Source organism: Neoarius graeffei, chromosome 4, assembly GCF_027579695.1.
Source record: "Neoarius graeffei isolate fNeoGra1 chromosome 4, fNeoGra1.pri, whole genome shotgun sequence".
Classification (NCBI taxonomy): domain Eukaryota; kingdom Metazoa; phylum Chordata; class Actinopteri; order Siluriformes; family Ariidae; genus Neoarius; species Neoarius graeffei.
The window spans coordinates 66,283,186-66,307,712 of record NC_083572.1 but is presented as its reverse complement, the minus strand read 5'-3'; the positions used below and the strand labels follow the sequence as shown (position 1 = coordinate 66,307,712).

Here is a 24,527-nt window from a genome sequence, read left to right as displayed (position 1 = left end):
GTCCACCTCTGCTAGTTAGAGTCCTCATAAAATAGGTGGTAAGGTTGTTTGTGGCTCAGGATGAAAATGACTATTTGTGTAGGATAGCCTTTTCTCCGATATGCCCATTCATTCCCATTATGAAACCATTCTTAGTGGAAAAGCTTTACTACAGTCTGCTTATTATCCTGTTTACAAGAATCAGTTTTATCTCTGGCGTGCATGCATGCACATGTCTAGGTAGGTGCTAGAGTTTAACCCATACAGATGAGCACAGTAGGATACCGGTTCAGTACAAATGATGCTCTGATGACAGCAATATGAAATCTTTTGACACAAATTTTTCTCTCTTTCCCTCTTCTCTGTCCCCTTTACCTCATTTTTCTCCAGGACATCTCCTCCAGGGTGTGTCTCTCTCCCTGGTGGAGCTATGCTGCTACTTTAGGGGTCTTTGGGGGGGTTGCCACATCGCATCATGAAAGGCTACACCCCCCACCGCACACGTCATCTCTCTGACTGTGACCCTCCACACTCACCCTCTCGCCTCGATCCATTGTACCCACCCTCGGCTAGCTCCACCCTATCACATCAACCCTACATTGTCCCTTCTTCCACCATGGATCATTATGGAGCCCTGGAGCCCCATCACTTCTCCAATTCGCCCAGCTCAGGTGGTCTTCCCCCAGACTGCCTGATGCCCCTCAACAACCAGCTGTCCACCAGTGGCACCTTCCCACGTATCCATTACAACTCTCATTTCGAACAGGGTGACTTCTCACCTCCAGCTGGAGACAACATCGGGGGGATCAGCACAGGCACACTGGGTACCTCTATGTCTATCGGCATGGGAATGAACATGGGACCTGGAACAGGACGCACAGCCATGATCACCAGTGGATCTGCTACAATATCAGGTCAGTGCGGAGTTTCCCAAAAGCATCTTAGCACAAAGGTCATCGTAAAATGGTAGAGCGAGCAGCACAATAAACACTCTCTCTCCTAGTTAAAATGCTCTTAGCATTAAAAGGTTTTTGGGAAACCCATCCCCAGGTCAGGACAGGAACATGAACTTCAAACCAAATGCCTGTGCTTACATAATTAATGTAGGTCTTTATATAGTTGTTACATAGCAGCTGTTGATACTGTTTCTTTATGAAAGGGATTTTTGTAGAGTATATCTGTTGAGCAGGCGGCACGGTGGTGTAGTGGTTAGCGCTGTCGCCTCACAGTAAGAAGGTCCTGGGTTCAGGGCCAGCGAGGGCCTTTCTGTGTGGAGTTTGCATGTTCTCCCCGTGTCCGCATGGGTTTCCTCCGGGTGCTCCGGTTTCTCCCACAGTCCAAAGACATGCAGGTTAGGTTAACTGGTGACTCTAAATTGAGCGTAGGTGTGAATGTGAGTGTGAATGGTTGTCTGTGTCTATGTGTCAGCCCTGTGATGACCTGGCGACTTGTCCAGGGTGTACCCCGCCTTTTGCCCGTAGTCAGCTGGGATAGGCTCCAGCTTGCCTGTGACCCTGTAGAAGGATAAAGCGGCTAGAGATAATGAGATGAGATATCTGTTGAGCAATTTTAATTTGATGTATCCATTTGATGTAACTCCATACACATTTCATTTGCAGTAAACAATTTGTGTGGTCCATAAAGCCAGTTGCTTCTTTCTGAAGATTTTGATAATATACTCTATTTGAATAAATTACACAAATGATACTGTGATTATTTAATTTACAAGTGAATTGTGCTAATTATGAGTTTGTGTAGGAGAATTGTAGATAATCAGAACTGGCATAATAATACATTATTTCCAAATAGTCTAGGTATTCTATAAAGAGAGAGAGAGAGAGAGAGAGAGAGAGAGAGAGAGAGAAAGTTTTGGACATTTCCATGCAGGGTTCTTCCTCTTTTTACGTATCGTTTATAACCTTTAGAAAGGATTTTTTTCCATTCCAATGGATCATAACAATAACATTTAAATGAAATGAGAAAATATGAAATGTGATATGCATTAAGTTAGCTGCATTAAAGGAAAAAATTGGAGGTAACAAAATAAGTGCCTTTAAATTCCATAATATCCTGATATGCAAGAATGAGGCAGAAGAGCTTAACAGTCCAAGTCAGTGCTAAATCACGTATTAAACCCTTCTTTCTGTTTGCATCTAGCTGCAGGGAAGATGAACCGGTTACCAGCGAACCTCCTGGATCAGTTTGAGAAGCAGTTGCCAGGGCAGCGGGATGGCTTCAGCACCTTACAGTTTCATCGTAGCACAGCTGTGGAAACAACTAAACAGCAGCAGCAGCGCACTGATAGCCCAGGGAAGATCCGCTACCTGGTTCACTCTGTGCAGAAACTCTTTGCAAAGTCACAGTCACTCGAAAGCTCGGCTATGAAGGGCAACATGAATGGGCGTTCAGGAAGCAGCGCCAATGAGGACAAACACCACCGGCGCAGCAAAAGCAAAGACCGGGTCAAGAGTGAGGGCACAGCAAAACGGCGTCCACGCTCCAACATGTCTGGCTACTGGAGTTCGGATGACCTGGACAGTGATATCATTAACTACAGGAGCCCTGTGGCGATGATGACTCTGGGTCGTCAGAGCTCTGCATCAGGGTCAGCGCTGGAAAGCCAAGCAAATTCAAAGTATTTAATGCAAGGCTACAACACCATTAGCGAGCACACACTGAAAGCCTCAAAGAGCAACAATGACCTGAAGCACCAGGGCCTCCTTGCACTCCCAGGCCCTGGGGGAGGGGGAGGAGGAGGAGGAGGAAGAATGGCAGTTGTGGAAGGGAATTATGGGAAGGGTGGGCCCTGGTCCACGCTCACACTGGGACCCAGTAGGCAGTTGTGCCCGAAGGGCTCAGCCACACTGGATCGTTCCCTGCTCAAGTCCAAGTCATGCCAACAGGAGCTGGCCTGCCATTATCTCCAGGTGCGAGGCAGGGTGAGTCTGGGGGTATACTGATAGGGGCAACTCAGGAAGTTGTCCCAGACATATAGAGAAGTTTCACTGATGCAGAGGTGTTTCATTGATTATATATTTCAGAGAACCACTGAGGGCTTCATTGCTAACATACTTGTATGTTGCAAGCAAGATATAACAACAAAAAAGGCTATTTTATTATGGCTCTGAAAGGCTACAGAACAGGTATAAATATGTTGCGCATGTTATCAATGAAGCTTTCAGTGGTTCTTTGTATTTCCTACAAGAATCAAGTAAACCACATGTCAACAAATCAAACAAAACTACACATAAGTAGACGTACAACAGATGAGACAATACTGACATGACAGGTTATAACCTGAATATCATCTCTGTCATACAAATGATATTTCTACCAACAGTATTTATGCTTATTATGTTCAATCTGTGAACTGGGTGTAGATGCCCTCTACAGGAGAGTGGAGCGGGACTCTTGGTCGAGGTGAGATCCCATGCAGGCGGATGCGCAGTGGCAGCTACGTTAAGGCTATGGGGGACCTGGAGGACAGCGATGACTCGGACAGCAGCTTGAAACCCTCACCAAAGACTGCTGCGCGCAGACAGAGCTACCTACGTGCCACACAGCAGTCGCTCAGTGACCAGTTCCCTTCCAGAAAGTAAGTGGGCATCCTGCCATTGATATAAATACACACACACACGCCCACACACATACACACACTCAAGCTGCGCCCGGTCATGTGACAGATTTAGCACAGCTAACCTCTCCTCTTTTAATATGCCATCTCTCACACCTTCTTCTAAACAGAAAAACTGTGTGTAAGAAATATATGGTGTATAGAACTGTTACGCCTTTTGTTTTGTCGATGTTAATAAAATGCACATTTTCACGTTTCATCATAATGCAGAAATATGAATGCTGTGTTTAGGAACAAGGTTCCACCCTACTGACATAGACAGAAGAATAACTCCTCAAGAAGATGTAAAATCCACACACCTGCAATATTCTCGAGCATGTCACTTCAAATATATACTAATGGAAAAATATGCACCATATTTATTTTTTGGAGAGAAATTCCACCCCTGTCTGTATAAGTAACATCAATATCAGTAAAGCAATACAGTCCAGGAATAGCAGGAAAGCAATAATGACAGCGAACACTACCAGCCAGCTCTTCAGTACTTTTCTCAAGCCTCTTGAAGTCAACAGGGAGTCATCAATCTTCTGAAGATGTACTTGTGGGATTCCTTTAAAAGCGATTGTCAAGAAGTTGTCTGTTGTTTGGTGTCTGGCGATGTTGGCACATGCCATTCCTGAGTGAAGAATTATTATGAACTGCTTTCTGTCTTCCTAAATCCCGCTGACATTTGAGGAATTAAAGAATACACAGGCAACACTAATAGTGTAGCCTTTCTTCTTGCTATAATCTAAGCTTCAACCGACCTTTTAAATGCAACTTTATTTGATTTTATTTTTCTGTTCCTCGAAGAAAAAACACACCCAACAGTACATTTGGCAACCTGTAATGTTGTACAGAACAAGTTTTATTGCTGGTTGTAGGCTTTAAAAATGACCACGATTATAAAAGTGCAGAGCTTTAATTTTTCCATTAGTATATCTCCCTATCCTATCTACCCCACTTGAAATCCCTTTACATGTTCAGAATCATTTTCCTATCCCCTCATCTCTAGTACACCATACACCATACCGTCCTCCTTATCCGTAACCTGTTGCCCTCTTGCCCTCTTCACCTTTAAATGCCCTCTCTCCCAGCCGTCCACTGGACTACTCGATGCTCCAGGGGGATCTGGAGGCCCTATGGTCTCCCCTCCACAGCATTGCCACTCTGCAGCAGATCGGACGCTCCGTAAGGTCAGTGCAGTGAAGAGAAGCAGGTCATCTGCAGCTCCTCACACAGCACACCGGGGGGAGCCGCTTTACCATCGACTGCAACGCTGCAGTTCATCCAGACACCTGGGTCTACATTCATCTCAGAATATGAGTACAGAGTAACAGTTATGTGATAAGAGATCATGCATTTTCTATTGTGAATATCCAGTATCAGACTCTATCATGCCTGAGTGCTCGGTACTCCTATTATGAGATGGTTAATGAGTAAGGCTCTGGATTCTACAACTCTTGAGTGGCTTTCTCTATTGAATTGAACAGTAGTTAGGTAGACACGGAAATGACGCTTTTTTTTTTTTTTTAAGCTGTTACACTCATAACTCAGTGAAATAAAATGGGGAAAGCCTGCTCTGAGTTTGTGGCCATTGCTCAACCTCACCCTAGATGCCCTTTTTGGACAAATCACAGAAATGGTCATTTTCACTTTAGTTGGATTTGTCATTTGTGTATAATGTCATTTAAATTATGTCACCAGCCAAATGTGCAGATCAACTACATTGGCACATGATTTTATCCAAAGCAGCATACATTTATGCAGAGCAGATGAGGGTTAAGGATTTTGTTCAGGTGTCCAACAGTTGCAGCTTGGCATTACTGGGATTCAAACTCACAACCTTCAAAGCAGTAATCCAGAGTCCTAACCACTGAGCCACCACTGCAGAATTGACACAGCTATGTGGATGGATGTGTGCACAGACTGATGGGTTAATGAATAACTAGTTGGATAGAAAAACATTTGTTGAAAGGAGTTATATCACAGCGCTGGTGATTAACCAAATCTGATTGGACAGTCAGATGGTATTGATTAATTTTCTATATAGAGCACAGATCAGACAGTCTGCAAGAAAATGTAAAAGTACTTATTAATTGTGTTATAATTAGAGATAGATATAGGTTATATTAACAACTGCCTCTCTTTAAGGAGACATTTATTTAAGATTTATCAAAGGAGTCCATGGTGTCAGCACTTTGTAACGGTCAGTCAGTTTTATGCCACGGTAGAGTCTTCAGGACCGAGGACTTTTTTCCTTTTTGGTTTCTCAGTAACATGACATGCTGTATTTTGTCATCAAACTTCCAAACAGAGAAAAAAAGAGAGGCTGGTGAGGGAAAGATTGATGTTGTTTATAACTGCTATAGTGTTTCATAATATCAAATGTAATGATAAACAGGTAAAAAAGTATAATGCATCATACATTAATAAATTGACATTTTTAAACATTGGCAAATTGCTGCTGTATAAAGAGATAACACACTTCAGGATATGCTGTTAGGGGAAAATAATCTTCAGGGTGGTCACAAGAAGTTTGCTTCATGTCAGGTCACATCACACCAAACTATCATTGGTTATTTTCCTATAACAACACACCCCTGTGTTTTGTTACATATATTTGTCTACATCATAGCATAGAGCTTTTTCCTCATGGCAACTTTTTCCATTTGCTTTGTACACTGCCTAGCCAAAAAAAAAAGTCGCTATTTGGTTTTAAATAACCTTTTAACCCAAACTGATGCAATGAGTAACTTCTCATTTCTTTACCAATCATGTCAGAAGACGTATCCTGTGGTCGTGGAAAAGATGGTACTGTGTTTCAGAAGGGTCAAATTACTGGCCTGCCTCAAGCAAAGAAAGCAACTAAGGAGATTGCTGAAATGACTGGAATTGGGTTAAGATCTGTCCAATGCATTATTAAAACCTGAAAGGATAGTGGTGAACTGTCAGCTTCACAGAGGAAATGTGGTTGGAAAACTGTCCTGACTGGCCATGATCGGCGATCACTTAAACACTTGGTGAAGTCGAATCATAAAAAATCAACAGTAGAACTCACAGCTATGTTTAATATTGAAAGTAAGAGTCAAGTCAAGTTTATTTGTATAGCGCTTTTAACAATAAACATTGTCGCAAAGCAGCTTTACAGAATTTGAACGACTCAAAACATGAGCTAATTTTATCCCTAATCTATCCCCAATGAGCACGTCTGTGGCAATGGTGGCAAGGGAAAACTCCCTCAGACGACATGAGGAAGAAACCTCGGGAGGAACCAGACTCAAAAGGGAACCCAGCCTCATTTGGGCAACAACAGACAACATGACTATAGTTAGGCTACATCCACACGACAACGGCAACGAGATTTTTTTTTAGCAGGTAAAAAAAATATCGCGGCCACATGGGCAACGGATCAGTAAAATATCAGGTTCATATGGCAACGCAACGCTTGCTGAAAACGATGCAATACACATGCCACACCTCTACGTGCACTGTAAGACGGTCCCATCGGAGACACCAGAACAATAGAAGAAGTAGGACGCATGCACATAAACCCCTTCTTCTACCTGGTGTGAATGAGTGAGTGCTGCTTGTTCTAGTCATGTGGTTGTGACGTCATCGTAAACAAATCCGTTCTACTCATCCAGACGACTTCGCAACGGCGCCGTTGCCAGATTTTTCCACTCTGGAAACCGTTCTCAAAAAATAGCGTTTTGGGGCACCCAAAACGCCGGTGCCGTGTGGACGCCAGGCTGAAACGATAAAAAATTGTATCGGATTCACCTGAATCCGTTGCCGTGTGGACAGGGCCTTAGTCCTAAAGTTAGCAAGTCAACTGTAGTCCTCAGCCATAAAAGCATTACTGTCAGTGTCCAGAGCGTCCTCCAGGTATGACTTTCAACTGTCCACATGGGGCCGTCCTCCACAGAAGCGATGCGATGAGACTCCAACCAGACACAGGGCACCAGGATGGATCAGGCAGGTCCGAGGAGCAGAAGAGATCAGCATCTCGATCCCAGGACTGACATGTAACTCAGAGGGACAGATGGGGGGGGAACACAGGTTGTTAGGTATGCCCGATGTCACCTGAATAAGTAGGAGCAGTATACATATTGCACTGAGTACAAGCAGGGACTCCGGCAACTAACTATGACAGCATAGCTAAAAGGGGAGAGCCAGAAGGCAACACAGGCATGAGGGAGCCCCGGGACATAAAGCAGCCAGCCACTACACCGTCAACAAACTCAAGTGAGCAAGCGAGTGGGGGACTGACAGCATCCATACATCCCAGTTTACCAAAACACTCTCTGTCTGAGGACCCTCCAGATCTACACCTTTACCTCATAAACACCATTAACAACAGGCTTGACTAGAAAGAGCATTTCCACACTCACAGTGCGACGACAATTCGCAGGATTGGGACTGAACAGCTTTGTGGCCATAAAAACCACTTGTTAGTCAAGCTAATCAGAAGAAAAGGCTTCAGTTTTCTAGAGAGCATAAAGATTGGACTGTGGAGCAATGGGATAAGGTCATGTGGTCTAATGAGTCCAGATTTACCCTATTCCTGAGCGATGGACATGTCAGAGTAAGAAGGGAAGCACATGAAGCGATGCATCCATCATGAATACTGGTCATTGTTCAAGCCTCTGGAGGCAGTGTTATGATCTGGGGTTGCTTCAGTTGGTCAGGTCGAGGCTCAACAACGTTCTGTGGCAATAAAATGAAGTCAGCTGATTACCAGAATGTACTGAATACCCAGGTTATCACATTAATGGATATTTTATTCCATGATGGCAGGGGCATAAAATTAGGGCTCAAATTGTGAAAGAGTGGCTCAGAGAGCATGAGGAATCATTTTCACACATGAATTGGCCACCACAGAATCCTGACCTTAACCCCATCGAAAGTCTTTGGGATGTGCTGGAGAAGACTTTACAGAGTGTTTCGACTCGCCCGTCATCAAGACAAGATCTTGCCAAAAAAATCTTGCAAATCTGGATGGAAATAAATGCTGTGATATTGGATAAATTTGTTGAAACAAAGCCACAGGAAATCCGCAATAATCAAAGCTAAAGGCGGTCCAGTGAAATATTATAGTGTGCGACTTTTTGTTTGGACGGGCAGCGTGATTATAAACGCCCATTGGAAGAGCAGAGTAACAACACGAAATGCTGATTGTTACATGGGCAAATTTAAACCTATTCTTCTTCTACTTTGCTCTCCTCTTCTTTTCTCTTCTCTTCTCAGTTGTCTTCCATCTCTGCGAGAATTCTCTGGGAATCGCAGTGTGGATAATTTGGACTGTATCGGAGGTTCTATAAGCTCAGCATTCCCACGCTGGGATGATGACGACTTCAGTCAGGGCTGCAGCACACTTGGACGCAACAGCTGCATCAGCCAGGTCAGATGTCTTCTGCAAGTTTTGCATGAATGTGTAACATCATAGCCTGTGCAAATCTTTACGTACAATCATATCTTGACAAGTGTATGCATTTATAATTTCATAACAGTTTTAAAAACATTTGCGGTCCCATGTCTAAATGGCTGTGAAAAGCTTCTGAGATTAGCCTCAGAGCCATTTCCACCCTGCCTCACTCGTTTCCCTCTCCACTTCAGCAGAGTGACAAATGATCAATTAAAGAGGCCTGGTGTAATGAATGAAGCCCACTGGAATGAAATGGCCTTGGCTGTTAATGCTGCTGTTTGAGTGGGGTTGACAGGATCCTCTTATATCAAAATGGAAAAAAAAAATCTAATTCATTGTGTCTACTACTAGAATGCTCAGTTGCCACATAGAGGGTAGAGTATGACTTAATGATACAAGTTTATATCAGATGAATTTGCCTCAGCATTGATGTTATGTTAATGAATTCCTCCTCTCTTTGCTCTTATACCTGAAGAGCTTGGTTTCTCTACACGTCTTACTTTTAGCCCATCATAGAGAGAAAAAAAACTTATTTATTTAAATACTTGCATCCAAGCTATTTTTTTTTATAATTACTGAAGTATCTTTAAGATCCACTTCAGCTGATCAAATAGTTTAGAATTAAGCAAGACATCTGTTAATGTTCATACTGAGCATGCCCCACCTTCTCCCACGAACCAGAGTTGGGTTTAGTTACCAAGAAATGCCAGCACATGATCAGATACTCTCATATGTTTACTGTGCAACTTCATCTGTCTTGATAACAACCAACCTGGCAATCCAAGCCAACTGCCCTGGGAGCAGGGCTGAACCTGTCTCTCTGTCTTCAGATGCGGGACTCAGAGTTGAACCAATGCTATGGAGAAGACTCCTGTTCAGAGTCTGTATTTGGAGAGATGCACATGCTCACACGTTCTCATTCCCGGCCAGAGGAGCCTGATTTGCCTCCCTGCTTCCGTTCCCGAAGCCATAGTTACCTCCGTGCCATCCAAGCTGGCTGCTCCCAAGATGATGACACGGCATCACTAGATTCAGATTCGCCGCCACCACCCACTGCTACAACTGTACGCACCTACAGTACCAGCACCGGTGAGTACCAAGTTCATAGAATACATTTAACAAGGGTTCAGCTAAAAAGACTCATGCAGATCTTTCTCTAGGAGTTGTCTTTCCAATCCTGTCTAATGCCAGGATCATACTACATGATTTTTTTTGTCTTTCACTATGGTCACTGTGTCAGATTAGGCAAACATAGTGCTGTAAATTCTCACGGGAGACCGGCAACATTACAAGTTTGACCCTGACTAATCATCGTTCACATCCTTGCGTGTCATTGGGGAGGAGAGTCAAGAAATTATCACTCATGGCTATCAAGGGACAAGTCATAGGAGTTATCAAACTAGGTGAGAAAATGCAAAAAATTCTGGCATGCTAGACTTTTCGTTGGGTGTTGTGGGACATCCCAGATGCTATAATCATTGTTCTTCAAATATGTCACACTACAAGTCACATTTGTCATTGCCAATGTTCATATTAGGACCTGATGCTGGAAATTTGTCATCCAGAACAAAATTGTGTCAAAATCAGGCTGAATTTGTGTAGTCTGATCCCAGCATAACACTAGTCATGAGCATCAGGGTATGAGAGGATTGTGTGTGCTCTAAGAAAATGCACTTTTATGGAAGACTGTATGATTAGGAGGCGGCACGGTGGTGTAGTGGTTAGCACTGTCGCCTCACAGCAAGAAGGTTCTGGGGTCGAGCCCCGTGGCTGGCGAGGGCCTTTCTGTGTGGAGTTTGCATGTTCTCCCCGTGTCTGCGTGGGTTTCCTCCGGGTGCTCCGGTTTCCCCCACAGTCCAAAGACATGCGGGTTAGGTTAACTGGTGACTCTAAATTGATCGTAGGTGTGAATGTGAGTGTGAATGGTTGTTTGTCTCTGTGTCAGCCCTGCGATGACCTGGCGACTTGTCCAGGGGGTACCCCGCCTCTCACCCATAGTCAGCTGGGATAGAGATCTTGCAGTCACGTGACTGGAAAGTTCACAGCCGCCATCTTGTCGGTAAAAAACACAGCTGAATACTGCTGCACTCGTGTACAGAATGGATCAATTTCAACCGACGGACTACAGGGCTCATTTTTCTAATGAACAGATAACTAGATATATGTCTAAAATAAACGATCTACAGATCAGTGACCCTTATGGCTTACCGGACGTAGTTTTCACGACCGTGTCAGTGGATATTGAACTGCCAGCGGAATACCCAGACGTGTATAATTACCTCATTAACTTTCCCTCGCTGTTCAGTGGTGAAGCACTGCGTGCTTATAAATCTCTGGACAGTTATCTTTACAGAAATTCAGGATTTGTCAGCCCCCCCTCAGATGTGGCATCTTGTAAACAAGAAAATAACAATCCTCATTGGACGGGTAAGTCACTTAAGTATTATCTAGTATAGCACTGACCAGCCGATTATAGAATAGAATAAGGTAATTCCAGCTGTAATTCCAAATCGTCCGTCTTGTTTACCATGGCTCTGGCGTTGGAGAGGGAGCGGCTTAGCAGTGGAGTGGCTGTTTTCTGAGCTTAGTCAACAGGCCGGCTCTGCCTGCAGCCTCGCTTTTGCTTCCGCTCCCGACGCCGCCTCCTTCGCCTGCCAGACCCGATAACAATCCACGGAGACCCCGCTGGTCTCGCTATCTCGTCCGGAATGTTGTGCATGCGATGAAAATCGCTACAAACCGTCATTTTCTGCTGGAAACCAATGTCCAGTAAGTCCATACGGTTGTAGTGGATCTTGAAGTCCGATACAGACGAACAACACGCAAAAATACACACAAAAACCACAAAAAACGTGCACAGGTAGGGAGAGCTTGTAGCCACAGCCATTGTAGTAGAGTAGGTTTTCCAGAAGAAAAGGTAGAAGTACAACCCCGATTCCAAAAAAGTTGGGACAAAGTATAAATTGTAAATAAAAATGGAATGCAATGAAGTGGAAGTTTCAAAATTCCATATTTTATTCAGAATAGAACATAGATGACATATCAAATGTTTAAATTGAGAAAATGTATCATTTAAAGAGAAAAATTAGGTGATTTTAAATTTCATGACAACAACACATCTCAAAAAAGTTGGGACAAGGCCATGTTTACCACTGTGAGACATCCCCTTCTCTCTTTACAACAGTCTGTAAACGTCTGGGGACTGAGGAGACAAGTTGCTCAAGTTTAGGGAGAGGAATGTTAACCCATTCTTGTCTAATGTAGGATTCTAGTTGCTCAACTGTCTTAGGTCTTTTTTGTTGTATCTTCCGTTTTATGATGCGCCAAATGTTTTCTATGGGTGAAAGATCTGGACTGCAGGCTGGCCAGTTCAGTACCCGGACCCTTCTTCTATGCAGCCATGATGCTGTAATTGATGCAGTATGTGTTTTGGCATTGTCATGTTGGAAAGTGCAAGGTCTTCCCTGAAAGAGACGTCGTCTGGATGGGAGCATATGTTGCTCTAGAACCTGGATATACCTTTCAGCATTGATGGTGTCTTTCCAGATGTGTAAGCTGCCCATGCCACATGCACTAATGCAACCCCATACCATCAGAGATGCAGGCTTCTGAACTGAGCGCCGATAACAACTTGGGTCATCCTTCTCCTCTTTAGTCCGAATGACACGGTGTCCCTGATTTCCATAAAGAACTTCAAATTTTGATTCATCTGACCACAGAACAGTTTTCCACTTTGTCACAGTCCATTTTAAATGAGCCTTGGCCCAGAGAAGACGTCTGCGCTTCTGGATCATGTTTAGATACGGCTTCTTCTTTGAACTATAGAGTTTTATCTGGCAACAGCGGATGGCACGGTGAATTGTGTTCACAGATAATGTTCTCTGGAAATATTCCTGAGCCCATTTTGTGATTTCCAATACAGAAGCATGCCTGTATGTGATGCAGTGCCGTCTAAGGGCCCGAAGATCACGGGCACCCAGTATGGTTTTCCGGCCTTGACCCTTACGCACAGAGATTCTTCCAGATTCTCTGAATCTTTTGATGATATTATGCACTGTAGATGATGATATGTTCAAACTCTTTGCAATTTTACACTGTCGAACTCCTTTCTGATATTGCTCCACTATTTGTCGGCACAGAATTAGGGGTATTGGTGATCCTCTTCCCATCTTTACTTCTGAGAGCCGCTGCCACTCCAAGATGCTCTTTTTATACCCAGTCATATTAATGACCTATTGCCAATTGACCTAATGAGTTGCAATTTGGTCCTCCAGCTGTTCCTTTTTTGTACCTTTAACTTTTCCAGCCTCTTATTGCCCCTGTCCTAACTTTTTTGAGATGTGTTGCTGTCATGAAATTTCAAATGAGCCAATATTTGGCATGAAATTTCAAAATGTCTCACTTTCGACATTTGATATGTTGTCTATGTTCTATTGTGAATACAATATCAGTTTTTGAGATTTGTAAATTATTGCATTCCGTTTTTATCTACAATTTGTACTTTGTCCCAACTTTTTTGGAATCGGGGTTGTAGAAGCAGAAGTAGAACTAGAAGTAGAAGGCGGAAATATGGCGTTTAACTGACAAGATGGCGTCTGTTACAATCTGGATCGGCTGTGACGTCACATGCAAGATCTCTATAGGCTCTAACTTGCCCGCGACCCTGCACAGGATAAGCGTTTACAGATAATGGATGTATGATTAGGAAAAAAGTACTAACTTTTTCATTGAAGGGATCATTGGAATTGGACAATATGTGAAATTCAGTACAATCAGTACAATCATCATCCATGTGTATAGGAACTGAAAAGTTATTCCATTTGTTTGTCCTCTTTGATCAGTTTACCAGACAAAATTCCACTTGATAACATGTCTTACCCTGAAGGGGGTCACCAAGAATCGAGGAAGGGAAGCAGGGCAAAGAAACTGTCCTTTTAACTGCCCTTTTTGCTGCTACATCCAATTATTGCCTTATTTTTGTGTTCCACTACCTATTTTGCACTACATTTACCTTTATTTTGTACTATACTGGGTGTTTTTTGCTTTTATTTTGCATTATATTGCCTTAACGGGGGCGGCACAGTGGTGTAATGGTTAGCACTGTTGCATCACAGCAAGAAGGTTCTGGGTTCGAGGCCGGCGAGGGCCTTTCTACGTGGAGTTTGCATGTTGTCTGCGTGGGTTTCTTCCGGGTGCGCCGGTTTCCCCCACAGTCCAAAGACATGCAGGTTCGGTTAATTGGTGGCTCTAAGTTGACCGTAGGTGTGAGTGTGAATGGTTGTTTGTCTCTGTGTGTCAGCCCTGTGATGATCTGGCGACTTGTCCAAGGTGTACCCCGCCTCTCGCCCATAGTCAGCTGGGATAGGCTCCAGCTTGCCTGCGACCCTGTAGAACAGGATATGTCGGCTACAGATAATGGGTGGATGGATGGATATTGCCTTAACTTTATATTGTTTCTTCTGCCTATTTATTTATTTGCAATTGGCATTCATGGTGGACAGCAAACTAAGAATTTCATTGTGTAAGAGGACATGTCCTTACTGTGCATATGACAATAAACACGTTCTCATCTCCTCTCATTATCTCTAGCCACTTTATCCTGTTCTACAGGGTCGCAGGCAAGCTGGAGCCTATCCCAGCTGACTATGGGTGAAAGGCGGGGTACACCCTGGACAAGTTGCAGGTCATCACAGGGCTGACACATAGACACAGACAACCATTCACACTCACATTCACACCTACGGTCAATTTAGAGTCACCAGTTAACCTAACCTGCATGTCTTTGGACTGTGGGGGAAACCGGAGCACCCAGAGGAAACCCACGCGGACGCGGGGAGAACATGCAAACTCCGCACAGAAAGGCCCTCGCTGGCTACGGGGCTCGAACCCGGACCTTCTTGCTGTGAGGCGATAGCACTACACCACCGTACCACCCTGTGCAAAACTCAAACAATACAATCTATACAATCTCACCAGAGGACTAGACAGACAGGAGAAAAAAAACACAAATTTAAAAAAATCAAACATTTATTACAAAGTTGTGAGATGTTAACAGCAGCAATGTTTTTTTATTTGAGCTTTGGGGTTATTTGAAGAAAGAATACAGTAGTCTTTGCAATATTTGAATTCTTGGATATTTGAAAGGGGGAAATGGTATCATATTGGTGAATTGACATTTATTTAACTAACAAGAAAAGTTTATAAAACGAGAAGAAGCACCACATCTTCATTCACTATTTGCGTCAGACAGGGCGGGAGTCTAGTGAGATACAACGCTGGTGCGTGACAGGATTTTAGGGTTGGTCCATAGTAACGTGAGCCAATCACATACGCGTACTTCTTTGACCGACAGCCTATTTATCCAATAAGGTGCATCTTCTCCAAACAATACTCCAATGGCCAATAGGAAAGAGGCGTTTCTTACAATCCTTTCTTTCCGCGACGTGGACCACGACACTGGACGTCTTTACGGCAAATTAGAAAATTAGCTCGTTTTAGTCAGCCACAGCGAGGTGTTATTTTAGAAATGTTATTTTAGCGTCACTCGGGGAAAAACCTGGTGGTTTCAAGTGAATATTTATTCCTTTGAAACACGGATGCGCTGAGATGAAGATGCGTGATGGGTGGTAAATAGGTAAATATGCAGTCCCTTACCGCTTAGCTGTGAGGTGATTATCTACTTTGGTTGTTTTTATTCCGTTTTAATCTGTCAGACATGTTTTTCTGTTTCCTGATGGCTGTGTTGGTGAGGTTGTTACAGTCATGGATGCTTTCCTCCAGCAGCCGCCTACCTGCATATGACTGTCTGTCTGTCTGAGTCTGAGGAAAACTAGCGGATTTCATCCAGGTCGGAATCACTTAGAAAAGGGAATTAAACGAACAAACCTCTGTTGTAATTAGTGATACCTCAGTTTTTACCTTGAAACCGGTCTTTTTCCTCAAGAAGCCGGTTTATGGAGCTTCACTGACTCGGTACGGTTTTGGCAGGACGACACAGTAGAGCAGCACTCTGGGTTTTTACTTTATTAAACCTCTGTTTATTATGCTAACTGTTTAGCTTTGTGTAAGTTTTTATTATTCCTGTCAACCTTTGAACTGTTCATCGGAGCACGTGCGCTCGCCTGCTCGAGCTAAATAGGGTGTTGTCTATCTTAGTCAGCCACGCAGCGGCCCCGCCCACTGGCCACAAGAAGAGCCCCGCCCACTTCCTACACACCCGTAGGGACTGTCCTGAAACTCCTGAGTGTCACTGAGCTCTCTCTCTTTTTCTTTCACGATCACTGTTGTGCACCCATACAACAAGAGGGTAAGTAGTCAGACTGTTAAACTTTTTTTTTTTAATTGAACTTGAAGATGCATACTACTTATACCTCGGTTAAATTCTGGATTCTGATTGGTCAGAAGGTCTCATCTCATTATCTGTAGCCTCTTTATCCTGTTCTACAGGGTCCCAGGCAAGCTGGAGCCTTATGGAATCAATTTTGTGCCAAAATGTTCATACAATACTTTTGAAATATCAAACAAAAACGACAAATCAAAATACAAAAAAAGAAAAAAAAGTCAATTTTTTTAGACTGGCAAACAAATTATTTGTGTAATCGTGCAAAATATCAGTCTATTACTCTTCAGAAACCTTTTATTTTTGTTCCGCGTCTTTCTCAGTTTTGTTTGACGTAATTTATTTTGGTTGCGATTCCAGCTTTCTCGTTTGCGCTCCCTGACTTTTTGCTTGCAGTTTTGGCACAAACTTGACGTGTGGGTGGGCTGTCCAGGAATGCATTCCCATTGGCTAACTTGTGTTTGACTGACAGCTACGCTCAGCCATTCCCTACTCGGATTCTGGCGGACTGTTTGATGAGTGACCGATCCATTGACGGTAAATAAGGATCGAGTGGAGTTCAGTGGCGACTATGATATTGAATTAATTCAACAAAGTGTAAGTACGGGACAAACGTGTTGTATGTGTTGCAGTAGTACACAAGTCCACTCGATCCTTGTTTACCGTCAATGGATCGGTCACTCGTCAAACAGTCCACCAAAATCCGAGTAGGAAATGGCCGCAACAGCCTCCGGGGGGATTGCTGAACATAGCTGTCAGTCAAACACAAGTTACCTAATGGGAATGCATTCCTGGACAGCCCACCCACACGTGAAGTTTGTGCCAAAACTGCAAGCAAAAAGTCAGGGAGCGCAAACGAGAGCTGGAATCGCAACCAAAATAAAATTACGTCAAACAAAACTGAGAAAGACGCGGAACAAAAATAAAAGGTTTCTGAAGAGTAATATTTTGCACGATTACACGAATAATTTGTTTGCCAGTCTAAAAAAATTTTGACTTTTTTTTTTTGTATTTTGATTTGTCATTTTTGTTTGATATTTCAAAAGTATTGTATGAACATTTTGGCACAAAATTGATTCCATAGAGCCTATCCCAGCTGACTATGGGCGAAAGGCAGGGTACACCCTGGACAAGTCGCCAGGTCATCACAGGGCTGACACACATGCCCCTTTTCCACCAAAGCAGTTCCAGGGCTGGTTCGAGGCCAGTGCTTAGTTTGGAACCGGGTTTTCTGTTTCCACTGACAAAGAACTGTCTCTGGGGCCAGAAAAACCGGTTCCAGGCTAGCACCAACTCTTTGTTGGGCCAGAGGAAAGAACCGCTTACGTCAGCGGGGGGCGGAGTTGTTGAGACCGACAACAATAGCAAGACTGCGAAAGATCATCATTTTTAAGCGACGAGAAGCAGCAGCTGTACAAACACGAAGTCCTCCGTTATTATTGTTGTTGTTACTGCTGCTTCTCTGTGTTGTTGCTTCGATGTTCGCGCCAAGGTTTATGCAGACGTAATGACGTGGCTCCCCTTAGCACCCCGAGCTATGGAAAAGCAAACTGGTTCTCAGCTGGCTCGCAAGTTGAACGAGTTGTGAACCAGCACCAGCCCTGGAACTGATTTGGTGGAAAAGGGGTAACAGACACAGACAACCATTCACACCTACGGTCAACTTAGAGTCACCAGTTAACCTAACCTGCATGTCTTTGGACTGTGGGGGAAACCGGAGCACCCAGAGGAAACCCACGCGGACACGGGGAGAACATGCAAACTCCGCACAGAAAGGCCCTCGCTGGCCACGGGGCTCGAACCCGGACCTTCTTGCTGTGAGGCGACAGCGCTAACCACTACACCACTGTGCCGCCCTAGTCAGAAGGTGTTGATTTTAAATTTTCCTAAACAGCACCTCATTCAGCTAAATCACAGGGACTTGTATAGTCCAAGGTCTACATAATCTAATAAACAGGTTAAAAAATAAATTTTTCCTCATTAACAAAGTCTTCAATCTGGTGACACTTTCTGTTTGGGGACATTTACGTAACCTAAATAAATAAATGAAGGAAGGAGTCCTGTGAGTTTCAGCGTTTTGTGACCGTAAATCAGGACAAAGGACTTTACTTTGTTTTCTTGGTAGCATAACCGGTTGTGCTCCTTTTTTTTTTTTTTTAATAAAGTTCGAGAGAGGCTAGTGAAGGAATGGATGTTTATAGCTGCTATAATGTGAGCGATAGCAAGAACTAACTTGTCGGATGTTGGAAACATTACATTTAGCTATAAAAAGCATGACAAAAATAATTGACAAACTGCTGTGGTATAAAAGGAATAAAAACTTTAGTACAGGCAGTAATAGGAAAATAATCAATAGTAATGGTAGGAACAGTGACTCTGCAGTGACCTTGCACCGTACCACATCGCACCAACCTGCCATGCATTGTTTTCCTATACTAGTACCCCACCCCGCCCTTGTGTTTTTATCGCTTACATATTTTGTATATCTGTATACCTACTAAGATACTGAAACTTGACCGCTCAGTTGGGTGCGGCAGCATTAATCTGAGTAGGCTCAAGCACAGTGACGTTCCTCATCTGCATTTAACCCATCTGAAGCAGTGAACACACACATGAGCATCCAGACACCCAGAACAGTGGGTAGCTGTGGGGGTTAGGTGCCTTGTTCAGGGATACAGAGGGAGGGGAAAGTGCTGTTCATTCACTCAACTCCCCTCACATGTTTTCTGCCAGTCCCAGGAATTGAACCAGTGACCCTTTGGGCCCAAGGTTGCTTCTCTAACCTTCAGGCCATGGTTGCCCCAGTTACATCACAGAAAGAGTCATGTGCATGTGTGTTTATATTTGTAAGTATAACCTGCAGCTTTTATTTTTCTCTGTAATTATAAGTTTGAATAGCTTCAATGTGAACGCAGTAGAGTTGCGTGCATCATAGCGACCCGTTTGCAGCGGGTTATTTATAAGCAAACAGTCCGCCCTCAGAGAAACTCAATAAAGAGAGATTTACACACACAATGATTTTTACTGTACAGTGTCACAGATCCCACTTTTTTTTTGTTTAGTAGATTAGTGTCTTTTTTTTTTTTTTTAATGCAGAGGGTGTACAAAGTTTTGCTTCAGTATTATCATACCAGAGACGCGAAATAAATCTGCGGATTACTTTGCTTAAAAACATCACAGCTGTTAACTACTTTTTTTTTTTTCATTCCTGGCACCTGTTATCAAAACCACGACTGCAGGCCACTGAACATGTTGCAGCCTCTCGATGTAAGACTTTTTTTTTTTTTTCATTATATTGTGCGTGTTGTTTTTGTTGGCATTTGTTCCTAAAATCAGTTCGGGATGAGGGATCGCTAATGATGACGGCTGCTTATGAGCACTGTTTCCCCCACAATCATGTTTGATGCTGTCTTTGGGTTGCTGCCACGCAATGTTAAAGCTGCTTAGTTATTGAGTCATTTCTCTACGTACACACCTGCGTGTTGGTGCAGAAGGTCTCTCTCCAAGGTCAGGGTTTGTCCTTCTCTGAAAGGTTAGAGACTTTAATAATAACCAAACCAGAACAAATTATTCTTATGTTAACCAAATTCCTGAACTTTTTTTAATTATTAAACTTGACCATAACACATGAAATTCAAAATTCCATAGACAGTGAAGTGTTGAGTGAGAAAAGGTTGATTGCTGAGACTAGCCGACTTTCATGACATTACTCTTAATGGTAAGTTCTTTTATGAACAAAAAAATTTATGTAACTTACTCACGTGATTGCACGTTACCAAAAATATTACATATCAGAATTTGGAAAAACTGTTGTCCTTATGAACGTGCTTTCCAATAATATGCATGTGCTGTGAGAAAAGTAAAAGATTTCATGTTCAGGGTAATTGGCACTTCCCAAAATGAGTCTAATCGTAAAATCGAGAGTAGCAAAAGTGGGAAGAGATCTGCTTAAATTAAATTAAAAAAAAAAAGCTGTTCATGTTAATTAGCTTGAACAGTTGACTGGAAAATTTTTCTGAAACAGTAACCTGCAGATATTTGGAAACGGATGAAACGAATGAGCAAAATTGGGAAAACCCCCAATAATAAGCAATTATTGGATGAGGTTGAACAAAATAAATTGACTTGTTCGTGGCGAGCAAGCAATTATTTGCTGAAAGCAGAGGCAAATAATTGCTTGCAAGACACTAACGAATCCCAATAGTTTGTGAAAAGAGTTCAGTAATTTTCAGTGTGTTTTTTAAATACTGGTTGTAAAGTTTGCACTAAAAGCTTTTTTTTTTTTCGGTGTTTAATTAAAGAAGCAAACTCGTTGTCTGTCAATATAGGGACGTGAGCCGTGTGGACAAAAGTGCAGAGAAACTGTGCATGAGCAGACCATTTGTAGGCAGTTATTTGCAGTTCGCTCAGCCAATCAAAATGGCGTAAAAACTAAAAGATGTTTCCATTAAATTGTGTGATGTTTGTTGAGATTATAAACACATTGTATGACCAGTGTGTCTGTGTGGTGTTCAAAGATTGAACCTTGTTTTTCGCCCAGTCATCTGCGCACAAGATCTGATCTCGCCAGACGTGCGCAGGGGATATTTTTCGCCAAAGTGACTGTGGTAATTTCAAGCTAAGTTTACACGCCTGTTAGCATAAATTAATGGAGGAAGAATGTTCCATCTGACTATGCTGTAAATTAGCATTTAATTAGTATTCGTTTTTGTTGCACAGTATTTCTGAGCAGATGGTCCACTTGGAAGCGTGTGTGGTGTGTTTTCTTTTTTTGGGGGGGGGGGCAGATGTAGACCGGGATGCTGTATGTCTTGGCGAATATGACAGTGTGTTTTCTGGCCATCAGTTTGTAAGCAGAGTGAGTTGGCACAGCCTCGACAAGAGAGAGAACAAACTTTACATGGATCATAGCAAGGGAAGAAGAAGCCTTTGTTAGTCATGGACACTCAAGCACAGCAAAATTCCTCCTCTGCATTTAACTCATCCTCAGCAGTGAACACGCGCATGTGCACACCCTCATAAGTGAGCGCGCACACACACACCCAGAGCAGTGGGCAGCTATGCTACAGCGCCCGGTGAGCAGGTTGAGCATCTTGCTCAAGGGCACTTCAGCCATGATACAGAGGGAGGGGAACGTGCTGTTCATTCACTCAACTCCCTTCACAGGATGGGCTAGATGGCAAACGCACACAAAATAGAATCTGTGATGGCATAGGCTATTCTTGTGTTTACCAAGTTATCACTGTGAGACAGCCTTTCAGCTGGCATAGGTCATTTAATATTAACAGCGTTAACGCTGATGCTCTTACTGATGGCTGTTCTTCTAGCTCTGGGTAAGAGACAATATTCTGGGCTCCAGAATTGTCTAATGCTTCTATGCCTGTGTGTAGGAAAGACTGAAAGAGAATGCAGAATCTACATTCCACGTACATTACAAACCAATCGTGTCTGTCAATTCCACTACCAAGAATTTGTGAATAACTGAGTCAGTAATTTAAAAATGAATACAAGTTTTTATTTTTAGCTTCTGTTCCGAGATATTACTAGAATTCGATAATAATTCACAAAGTGGAAAATCCCCCCCCCCCCACACACACACACACACACACACACACACAAAGAAGACCCTGTTGTCAATACCGAATCCTCTGTGAACGGGATGTTCTGATGTATCAAGAATAGACTTTTATTTTCGCCTTGTTAGTTCACGTCTCGACTCGTATTGTTCTCCATTCATCAGTTTCAGTAACAGAACAGACTTCTTCTCTCCTCAAAACAGCTGCTGATTTTTGATTGTCACCATTGAACACATTGAAGGGTAATCACGTTATGTTCCACCCCAGCTATGATTAAATGACTGAACAATCTGTTCCACTCAGAATTATCTTATGTTTATACTGTACTGTGCAAAAGTCTTGGGCAAATGCAAAGAAATGCTGTAAAGCAAAGATGCTTGAAAAAGTAATGAAATTAAACATTTTTACATTAAAAAATTTAAAGTGCAGAAAACAGTAAATTTTAATAAATTCAATATTTGATGTGCTGATCCTTTGCTATTTAAAGAAAAAAATGCATCAGTTGTTTGGTACACTTTGTGCAGCTTTATAAGGAAATGGGGAAGCCATGGCCTCATAGTTAAAGAAGCAGCTTTGGGACCAAAAGGGTGCTGGTTCAATTCCCTGGGCCAGCAGGAATGGCTGAAGTGCCCTTGAGCAAGGCAGCTAACCCCCAACTGCTCCCCTTGTTGTTTGTCTCTCTGGATAAGAATGTCTGTCTGCTAAATGGAAATGAGCTGGCAAGATATACACTACGTTCACACTGCAGGCTGAAGTGACTCAAATCCGATTTTTTTTTTTCGCCCATATGTGACCTGTATCCGATCTTTTATTGACAATATGAATGACACAGATCCGATTTTTTTCAAATCCGACCCAGGCCGTTTGGATATGTGGCCCTAATTCCGATTCCTATCCGATCTTTTCATATGCGACTTCAGTCTGAACCGCCAGGTCGCATTCATCTGACTTGCACGTCATCAACAAGCCACAAACGTCACTATTCTGCGCTGAAGTAGGCGGCGGGTCTCTCAAAAAAAGTTACAACAACATGGTGCATGACGACAATGCGAGGGATGCTTCGGGCTGTGAAGGTTCTGAATCTTCTCAATGGAAGGACGCAGAGGTTAGGGAGCTGATTTCCATTTGGGGGGATGCAGCTATTCAAGCTAGATTGGATGGGTCATACCGCAACTGGTACACAGGAAACTTTAGGTTACTTCCGTAAACACTGGCCATGCTCACTGCGTGTGACGTCGTCGTATCCTGCAATGCGCATGCGGAACACTTTTAGGTCGCTTTTCGTTCATACTGAAGATCACATACAAGTCGTATATATTTGTTAATGTGAACGACCTCACAAAAAAAGCGGATTTCACAAAAAAATCGGAATTGAGCATTAAGCCTTGCAGTGTGAACGTAGTATTAATGTCCATCCTAGAGAATTTTGACTCGCGCGCGCATATATTTTTTTTTTTTGTGTGTGTGAGAAGGGATGTTACATAAAATGCTGCTTTCTTTGCTGACATGCAAACATTTTTTTTTTTGTTCGAAAAGTCATGTTTGGAAATATAAAATGCTTTGTACTGACTAATGCAGAATTCATAAAATAAACATCAGTAACAAGTTGTACTAAAGACTTCTGCACAGTACTGTGCATCATGGCTCTCTATATTAATATTTAAACCCAGTTCGGTTATTCCACGAAATTGAGTCGTACATGAGGACGCGTCAAGTTGGCTATCAACCATTTACGATGGGAATGAGCGGAATAATTGTTTTATTCTATCCAAATTCACTGGATTTTGAGAAACAGTGCATTAATTTTGCAGATTCAATAAAGAACTTCTTACAAAACATCTGACAATCATTTCGGCTTACAATGTAAACAAACCGGTGAAATGACAGTCGCAATTTGTGAAAAATGCATTCGTAATAATTCTTGTGGAGGGGGGGAAATGTTCTTACCATCACGTACTTTTAATTCCATGTTTTGTTGCTTTTTTTTGGGGGGGGGGGTTGAGTAGAGTTTATTTCGTCCTCTGTTGGTTCGGCAACACGCTCCGCCACTTTGTTTTTCTCTACTCATGGTATATGAGTTGATATCCTAGTAGTAGAGTAGCCAATCAGAGCACGCAATTGCTCATATCCAGTGAATGGGGATGGAATATATGCGATTAAAATATTTTTTTATACTGTAGCATCTTAAAAATCTGACTTTGTTATTGAATGTTTTGCTGGACAGTAAGATGAGACTTTTTTTTTTTTTTTTTTTTAAATACCAAAATATTGTTTAATTTTTTAAAAGTCTAGAAAGGAAATTGAAAGTTGTGGCTCAGTATGTTAAAATCATAGAATTGTCATGTAGCACCTTTTTGAATTACAAGGTCTCTCTTCCTTCATACATTATTCACACCTAGGGACAATTGAGCACAACCAGTCTAACTAAATTATTATTTTTTTTTTTTGGAGGGGGGGAGGTGGAAGGAAACCCGTGAGAACAAGCACAAATATGAAACTGCACGCCGACACTAAGCTTAGCTCAGAATTGAACCAGGGACCCGGGAGCTGTGAGGCGGGGATGCGCTCCACTACACCACTATGCTATCTCTT

At 42.7% G+C, this 24,527-nt stretch overlaps 1 protein-coding gene across 2 annotated transcripts in view; it reads left to right on the top strand.

The window, feature by feature from the left end:
- The first annotated feature begins 454 nt into the window (after positions 1 to 454).
- Positions 455 to 24,527, top strand: part of dlgap4b (discs, large (Drosophila) homolog-associated protein 4b) — a 56,760-nt gene continuing 32,687 nt past the window's right edge. The window contains exons 1-6 of one of the 2 annotated variants that reach the window (XM_060919501.1): positions 455 to 893; positions 2,137 to 2,918; positions 3,360 to 3,574; positions 4,690 to 4,788; positions 8,843 to 8,996; positions 9,851 to 10,109. In XM_060919501.1, the coding sequence (XP_060775484.1) occupies positions 455 to 893; positions 2,137 to 2,918; positions 3,360 to 3,574; positions 4,690 to 4,788; positions 8,843 to 8,996; positions 9,851 to 10,109 (1,948 nt within the window). The remainder of the gene's footprint in view (positions 894 to 2,136; positions 2,919 to 3,359; positions 3,575 to 4,689; positions 4,789 to 8,842; positions 8,997 to 9,850; positions 10,110 to 24,527) is intronic. The other variant, XM_060919503.1, reaches the window with a different exon arrangement.